The sequence below is a fragment of the Pundamilia nyererei genome, unplaced genomic scaffold, assembly GCF_000239375.1.
Source record: "Pundamilia nyererei isolate P.nyererei 1_Seehausen unplaced genomic scaffold, PunNye1.0 scaffold00073, whole genome shotgun sequence".
In the NCBI taxonomy this organism is placed as follows: Eukaryota; Metazoa; Chordata; class Actinopteri; order Cichliformes; family Cichlidae; genus Pundamilia; species Pundamilia nyererei.
The window spans coordinates 2449991-2459154 of NW_005187474.1; the positions used below are offsets into that span (position 1 = coordinate 2449991).

Consider the following 9164-nt stretch of genomic DNA (forward strand, 5'->3'; position numbering starts at 1 on the left):
GAACAGCCATTAAATGAGTTGTTCCATTGCTTTTTGGTTTGCCTTCACATCACGAAACCTGCTGGTTAAAAACCATTTCAATACTCTTGTGATTATCCTTATACCTTGTGTAACTGGTGAAAATGAAAACATTATGAATTCATATTAGATTTAGCTATTGCTATGCTCACTTGTAAGAAATTAATGTAGCATATAAGCTTCGCAATAATGGCAAATTAGTGGAAAAACCTGAATGAGTGCACGGGGATACCTGCTTTTGTACAGCGTGAAGGGAATCATTGATTTGACTGAAAGTGGAATGGTGCTAATCATATCTTATTATTCCTTATGAGGAAGTATCTGTGGGAAAAAAAGGTAGAGTTATTTAGTAAGGACCACTAAACCACCTTATAGATAACATTGAATATTCTGTCTCTTTTAATATTGTAAGAACAAATCTAGATAATTCTTAGCTTTGTGTATCTTATACAGTTGAACTATGCATCCATCCATCCATCCATCCACCCATTCTCTTCTGCTTATCCAATTTAGGGTTGAAGGAGGGGTTAAAACGATCCCAGATACCATATGGTGAAAGGCAGGGTATACCCAGGACAGGTTGCCAGTCTGTCAAAGGGTTAACACAGAGAAGCAGACAACTATTTGCACTCACATCGACACCTATCAACAGTTTAGAATCACCAGTTAACCTAACCCCAGTAACTACATGACTTTGGACTCTGAGAGGAAGCCCGAGTACCTAGAGAGAAACTGGGAGGGAAACTAGGACAAAATAATTCAGAATGATGGAAAAATGTGGCTTTGTTTAATTTTGTTTTATTCTTATGGTCTGTAAAACAGTGTGAATTGTGAATCTGTGTTTCTTTAATTTCAAAAAAGAAAAAGAATCAGTTGTTGATGTTGAGTGGTCATTGTTTTACAACAGTGGAGAGCAGCAAAATTTGAGTGCAATCTGAGTGACGTCTCAATTAGGACGCTGGCAAACGTTGTGTCAGGCAAACCTGGCCAACAAAGTTATGAGATGGGCTTGATGTGTGTTATGACAAGTGTTTTGTGGGCTACATATAGAGTGAACCTGTGGCTGATTCACCCTGAGTCAATGGTCTTAGTCAAGGCCAAATATGGCGCACAGAAATCTACAGATATGGACCACATTTGAGCCAAATATTCATTGGTGTCATGGTCCAATAAGGCAGGTGCAGCTGCTGAAGAAATGGAAGCTATTGGATTGTTTGCAGCTGTGTGTGTCTGAGCGTGTGTGAGTGTGTGTTTTCAAGCAAGTGCCGTAAGTCTGTATTTATGTGCCATTAGCTATCATTAATGGCTCTCTGTTTCCTCTGCTGGACTTTGCTGAGTACCTGAGTAGTTACAGCTCATGTCTGTGGGTAAGCTGCCAGCTTCATCTTTATGCTCCATTTGTATTTCATCAAGGGTCAGTTCACCCATGGGTGTAGCAGGGCGCATCATTATTACACCCGAAATGGTGAGAATAGTCATTAATTATTATTTTCTGTCTGTGTATCCAGCTAATATTGCAGCTACTGCACGTTTTCAGAAAGCGATGGCTCTTTTAATGTAAGGATATGCAGCATTGGTTCATGCTGTCCCGTTTTTAATGTAGAGCCTGCACTTTCTCAGCAGCAGTTGTAGGAAAGGAGTCATAAACAAATTAATATTATGGTTTCTTCTTTACTTTAGTCTCCAAAAAAGCAAAGACTGACTGAACAGGCTGCTCTGAAGGCTTGGCAACCTGTTCCAGTCACATACCTCTGCCTTTGCCCTACCCTACTGGCTACAATATTTCACTTACAAAGAATGGGAAAAATGCACCTTCCGGTATCTCCCCCTCTATGATGTTTTTCTGTCTTTGTTTACACCAGGAACAATGATGTCAGCGTGCCTATTAAAACACACACTGATTGCAGCTGATCATATTGAACTGAGCCACCAGTCGTCCTCTGTTGTGATTCAGCTTATATAAACCTCCAATTTATAGTTTGACAGGCATAAGCTGTTGAATAATAGAATCAGTAATATTAGGTTGCTGTAAGTTGCAAGAGATTTGATGTTTAAGGGCTGACAGTCTCTCGGTCCTATCACTATTTTTTTTTCTGATTTGATTGACTGTGGTATGTGTCACATGTCTCTTACATAGCTCCATCACCATCACATTAACATTTCATTTTAGTTTGGATTAAGGATTATGAGTTATGGCCCTCAAAGCTATACCAGCTTAGCCGTAGACTGTGTTTATCACTAATTAGGAAATGCGATTATGCTATTTAGGGCAATATGCTAAGATAGCAAATATGGTATGTATTTGGTAAACATTCTGACTCGCCATTGTCTTTATGTACATGTTCGCTTCAGAACCATAATGTTAGTAGAAGAAAAGGCAGTTGAAGTAGTAGTTTAGACTGTTTTTCCTCTACTTGATCTATTTTTTGGTAAGAAAAAAGAATTAAAATAATTAGCAAAACATCCAAAATAAGAAACTGAAAATGCAGTTAAAGTATCAAATAATCATAAGTAGCCACGTTTTGCATCTCCATATAGATTTTTTGGGGGGTAGAAAAATAGCTCAAAAATGTCTCTTTCGATAGCAAAGGTTGCCGACCTTCGATTGACAAAAACCAGAGGTCACCAGCATGTTGGTGTTTTGCTCAAAGCGCCACTCTTCTAATGTGCAGCCTCACAAAGCCACAGCTGTAGGCCACGAGTGTGCACTCTTGCTTCGAAACATAATAAGCGTTTAAATAATAAACACCATAATTATGATGTAGAGTGATATAATAAATAGATTTATTTCAACATTTTCAAAAGGAACACGCAAAGACTGAACAGGTTTTGTCCTGATGGAGCATTTAGTGAAAGGTTTATTTTTTTAATGTATGTTAGTGTATGAGCAGGATCACTACTGTGTGGAGGAGGGGCTTATTATTTGAATTATTTGAGTTGTTTTTTTTTTAAATGACCAGAGTCACTATTAAATAAAGGTGCAATGGGTTACCTTGTACTCTAAATAAAGCACACAGGCCTTTGCTTACTGAAGTGGCTGCAGCATAAGAGCTGTGAAAGGAGGCCGTTGAGCAAGAACGTTCAGTGCGTCCTCGTCAGTGGGTTGAAGGTTGAGTGCTCTTGAGTTTAGGCTTTATGCTTGTTTTTATTTCCTTCACATATGAGAGCAAAGGGATTACATAGGGTGGACTGTGATTGGTAGAGCTTTCTTTGCTCCTCTCAGAATGTGAGGATATTTTAGGCATTGTGACATAACAAAATACCAAAGGGTGTCCCTGTCCTTCTCTGCCAGATGTTCTCAGGAAAACTGAAATTCATCTGTTTGTGTTTCTGCTTCTGTTTAAACAGAATTATGAAATTACAAATTGAACAGCCAGTCAAAGGGTAGGCTGTACTACTGCTGGGTTGATTTTTCATTTTCTGAAAGTCAGTTGAAAGCAAATTAGAATCTGAATTGTTTATTTGGGTACAAAATCAGTTTCATGTGTTGAATATGTAGTTTTGAATATGCAAATTCGATGCTGGAGAACATATCATAGGATTTGATCCGTTTTGTTTTGCGCTACATCAATCAGATTCCAAAATCAAAGGATACAAACTTATGCAACTTTAATCTCTGTTCAAATAAATACATTCACTTCTATTACAAGGACGATTTCGCTTCACTCATCTTTGCGCGGCAGAAAATGAAGGATGTCACCTGAGTGGCACAGATTATGTAGCCTGCAGTTGCAGGGGCAGCATGGTTTAGGGTTGTAGCTATTTATAGCCATGCACATGTGCTTTGCTGAGGTCTACAAATAAGTGTCTCAGGCTGACCGTTCGAATGCTGTGGGTGGACTCCTGGCTTGCACTCGGCTTGGACTGCAGACCGAGTGCACACAGGCCTCACAACAGTGTTATGCTCATCATCTAGCTTTATACAAGACTGGCTGCTGTGGCTAATGATTCACAGCACTGCTGTTTGCTGTCATTGTTAAAAGAAACTATTCACTTGAATATGTTCACACACTGCGATGTAAGACTGTGCAGTAAACAACACCTTAATTAATACCAGTTTGACTTCCTGCCTCGGTGTAAATTTGCTCATCGGAAGAAGGTTTTGATAAATGCATTCTGTAGACATCGCCTGAGGTTGTAGACGTTAGGATGGTGGTTTGTCGGGTCGGGCTTTCTACAACTTGTGATCCTTCAAACATCAACCGTTTAAAGTCAGAGGTCACAATCCAGTTATCCGGTTCCCAGACTTTTGGTGGAGGTGAATCATCTACCAAAGTGAGAACATTTAAACAGACACGTACAAGCAATCACACGCTGTAAGTTTAATTACTTTGCAAAGGTTTCCGAACATCATACATTTACTACCTCAAGTATTGAGTTATTAATTAGTTCATATGATGTTTTCCTCACTTTCTTACTTATTTATTGACAATATCATAGTTTTTGGCATCATTCAGATAACTGCTAAAATGAACTGCATGGATGTTGTGTGTCACTGATGTAACCGAATGGGGTTGAGCCAGTATATTAAAGAGATTTCATCTACATACTCAAATGATATACTAATTCAGTATTTCAGTAATAAATAACACATGTTTTAGTCATAACTGAAATGCTGTATCAGTATCTACATGTTGACTTGTGACAGATGGGCGATGTGTCCAGGGTGCACCCTCCCGATCACCCTGTGACAGCTGGAACAGGCTCCCCACAAACCTGAACTGGATAAGTGGAAGAAAGTAGATGGCTCAAATGCACGTTTGCACATCATTGTTTTAGCACAATAAGGCCTCAGCCACACAGGCCAAGAGCATGGCCAGCAACCTTCTGGGAAAAATGTGTATTGCTGGACCGGTTGGTGAGCAGCTGCTGGCTGTCAGTGGGTCACAAAGTCACAGTGTGTGCTAGCAATCGCTAGCAGGGGTCACTTTGACCGTGTGCAAGCACTCGGCAACCAATCTTCTCAAACGACCTGTGGTTGTCAGGGGTATCATTGGCCTGTCTCTACGCCTGTGTCACTGGAACCTTAAATGCGGCACCGCATATAAGATGAAACAAAAGTCCAAGCAGTGCAATCATAGAATTTATTAACTGTAATAAGTGTGCGATAAGGCTGATAATGTTTTATATCATGACGAGACGTTTGTATAAACACATTAGGTCTGACTTTAGTTTAGAGGGGCTGAGATTGAGTACTTGCTGTTTAATATCTGATCTTCACTGATTTCATAGACAAATAATATATCACTAGAATTATAAGGCATACTTTTCAGGCTGCACTTATAGAGCACTTTTATTCTTGTTAAGTCCTCAAGAGGGCACCATTCCACTAAACTCACTTTAATAATATTTAGGAAGCTTATTTACAGAAATGACTTGCTTTGTAGCACATAATAATATGCTAAATTGTTCATTATCTATTTATACTGTATTTAAACATGAATGGCAGCAATAATGTCAACCTGATTGCCATGCTGTGACATTTATTGATATGAGTGTATTGACTGTGCGCTATCAGTAATCTGTGAAGTATGTGAAATCATGTGCTCTAAGGTTATCTGTTACTGACTGTGATTGAAAGCTGGTTGATGACACTTCTTTCAGCTCCTGACCTCTGCTCTGAGCTGGAGAGTTTCCTGGAAAACTTGCCCAGTCAATCTATATTAATGAGCTTTTCAGGAGAGGTTTATGCATTATGCAGCAGAGAGCTTAGACATGGGCATTACGGACCAAATTGGTGTCCTGCTGCAGAGTGCACTGCTTTATTTCTGTGTGATTCAGCTGCACGACGGAGTCACGGGGACATTCACATCAGCAATGACACAGCAGTGCTGCTGGGAAGGGGTTTCACTGCATCACTCCCGCTTTTCCTTTCAGTTTGCTTCTCCTGATTAGTTTTGTTGCACTGTATCTTTTTTTAAAATTCAGTCTTTGAGCTTTGTGCAGATTATCAAAAAAGTAATAGTTGTCAGTCCAACCCACTTTTGAATTCTCAGCTGCTTTTAATCATGCACTATTTTTAGATGAGCTAAATGTACAAATCTGCAGAGAATACAGTCACAGAGCTCTGAAGGCACCCTGTTCTGTAAATGCATGTTTCGAGCTTCATTATAAACCTGAAGGACTCTTTCCCTTCACATGCAAAGCTGCTATATCATTGAAAAGGGAGCTTATATACTGTGTGGGCATCTTTCAGACTCTGTGACTCCACAGAGAATATGCTGTCCTTTATAAACTTAGGTAGATACAGAGTGGCTCAGTTCTTGTTAGAAACGAATGCTTTCAAGACGCTGGATTACAATATTACAAACAAAAATTATAGTTGTTTATCAACCAGCCATGCATTGCAATACAGTGTGTTGGATGTAAGTATGCAAGTTTCTGAAGCATCATTTGTCACTACAAGAGCACTTTAATTTTTTTGTCTTATATAACTGTGATGTTCAGTATGATGAGAAAACAGATGAAGGACTTCAACTAAAAACTGTTATTATTCATGTTGCGTAATAGGAGGTTTTGGCCGTTCTTTGACTTAAAGTGTTCTCAGTTGTTTTTCCTGGAGTAAACATTTTAAGTCTTGGCGGCAGTTGAACAATAGAAAGATGATTATTTTTGCACTCTTGAAAATTGGGGCTCACAGTTGAGCATGTTTATATTGCACAAGATGCATCTGATATGTGAAATAGTTAAGTGAAACATGATGTCATGAGAAAGTGTGATACATGGCTTAAAGAAACTAGTTCTTCATTAATAGTCAGCTAACAAGGAGCATTTTCTCCGTTTTCCTTTTTTCCATGAAGCACACTGACTTTCTTATATGATTTTTGAGCGCTGCTGCAAGATAAACAGTGAACCACATGGAAACCAAAATTAGCAAGCCGCCATGGAAAACCTGACAGGACTCGTTCTGGAAGTTTGACGAGAGAGGGAGTCACAGCTAGAGCCCTAGAGGGTGGTTGGCAAGCAGGCGAGAAGAGGGAGACCGTTGCTGCTGCCTCTTCTTCAGTCACTTATCCGCATGGCATCTGTGTACCTGGATCGCGATCCTCTCGACAGCCCTCAGGAAGGGGTGCAGACAATGAAGTACCGCCTAATGACAGAGAGGGAACGTAGGGAGCGCTTGGTAGCGCTAATGTGCTGCATGGGTTAGTGTTCGTCTTACTGGTTTTTGTCATTTCCTTAAAAAGATTAGTCATGCCTGTACTTGCTTCTTACTAACTGCAGGTAAAATGTCCTTACGCAAAACTTATTTTGCAAGCCTAATCTTCCACGCTGAAGATTAGTAAAGACAGGAGGTTATCTGTGTTGTTCGTCTGCAGTAAGAGCTTCAGGCTTCCACAGTGTTGCTGGAATGAATGTGATCTGGCCGACAGATGGTGTAGTCATGTTATTGATTGAGCATGTGAGTTTTTTTCTGTTCAATGAGGATAAGTTGCTGGAAGTTGGAAGATGTGGAATCAGGGGAAATGAGTCATAGCTGTGGTGACAGGGTTGATTCTGGTTTGCCTCTGCCAGTGAATGGACGTCCAACTCAAAGAAAAATATGATGAAAAATATTAAACAAGTCACTGTTTAGAAAAGAGTGTAGTTTTTCTCAGTCGTTGTTATGTTACTGAGAAACATATTTTAAAACTTAACTCGATTTCATTTTTTAGTTTTCTTGTTTTTTTCTCCTTTAATTGCATCCATTTGTTTCCTGGTTCCACCTATATGCCATTTTCTGCAAGAAGTCTGGCTGCTATGGTGACGCAAAACAAAAAACACTGTCATACAGTTATTTCTGTCTCTTTAGAGACACTGGGGCATATTTTCTCTACTTACTTTTCAACATGATTTTCATCAAAGCTGTAAATCCACAAACTAATATTACAGAGTGACTTACTGGCACAGGAAATATATTATTTTATTTGAAACACTTACAGCACATTTTAGATGCCCGTCTGTGGGGAAAAACAACCACCTTTACCTTCATACATACATTGGGGAAGATTTTATTTCACACTTTGCATAATGTCCTGTTGCTACTTTAAACACAAAGCATGCCAAAAGGTTATGTAGAATAGGTATGCATAGCAGGATTAAGCTTCTTTAGTGGTGGCATTTACAAAAAGGGGTGTATGTTGCCAAAACACCGAATCTAAAGAAAGTGTTTTTTTTCTCTGCAGATGAAAGAGACAGAGTGCAAAAGAAGACATTTACAAAATGGATAAACCAGCATCTGGTGAAGGTAAGAATCATTGCTGATTTATGAGTGCTTCTTTTGAACTTCTAAATTATTTTTTAATATCCCAATTTCTGTGTCCATGGCGTTTATAGATTCAGTCTGAATGCTTGCTAGTGTTCCAACATTTTTTCTCCACAGCAGCTTGAAAAACCATTTTCATGTTCTTCATTATTTATTGGCTAAGTAATATGACTTTCCCTGTTAGGTCTTAACACGTTAACATTCCTCCTCAGATGTTATTAAAGCTTATTAAAAGTCATTTAGAAGGACATGCTCTGCTGCACTGTTGCAGCAAATGATTGCCTTTTGTTGACTCAGGAATTTGAAATGCTTACTGTGGCGTTTTAATCTGTGTGGATTTAATGAAACACTTTAGCAGACAGACAGACAAGCACCGGCACGTCTCGTCTAATATGTCTTTGTAATAAAAGAATCTGGGCGCAATTTACAGTGTTGTCTTTATGAGGTTCTTGCATAAGTGGTACATTAATCACCAAAGTCTCAATTATGTCCAGTATGTAATGCGAGTTATAAATATGTAGTTCAGTTACATTTTTTTCATTTGCTTCAGTTTAAATAAAGTCCCTAAAAAGAAAAGAAAACACAATGAAGCAGAGAAAAAAGTGAGCTGCTCATTAGTTCTGATTAGTTCCTAATCCTATGCTCCTGTGAGTAGGACGTCTTTATCTGTCTATATTAAAACTGAATAAATGCCAATACGACAAACATTTTGAAGCAAAAATAAATGTCCGGCTTTGTTCTGTGCAGCCACTTAATCAGTTTGCAACTCGTTGCATTAGCTTCCCGAATGAGGAGCGTTTTTAATCCATTCGTAGTCAAAATGTGGTGTCATGCAAAAATAAATTCAATGAACAAAGCAAAATATAAAAAAGCATTTTGACTTTATATTATATATCTATAT

The 9164-nt window shown here is 38.8% G+C and overlaps 1 protein-coding gene across 3 annotated transcripts in view; it reads left to right on the top strand.

Moving 5' to 3' along the window:
- Nucleotides 1–9164, top strand: part of dst (dystonin) — a 101994-nt gene that overhangs the window by 13638 nt on the left and 79192 nt on the right. For all 3 annotated transcript variants that reach the window (XM_013911843.1, XM_013911845.1, XM_013911846.1), the window contains one exon: nt 8184–8245. In XM_013911843.1, coding sequence (XP_013767297.1) covers nt 8184–8245 — 62 coding nt within the window. The remainder of the gene's footprint in view (nt 1–8183; nt 8246–9164) is intronic.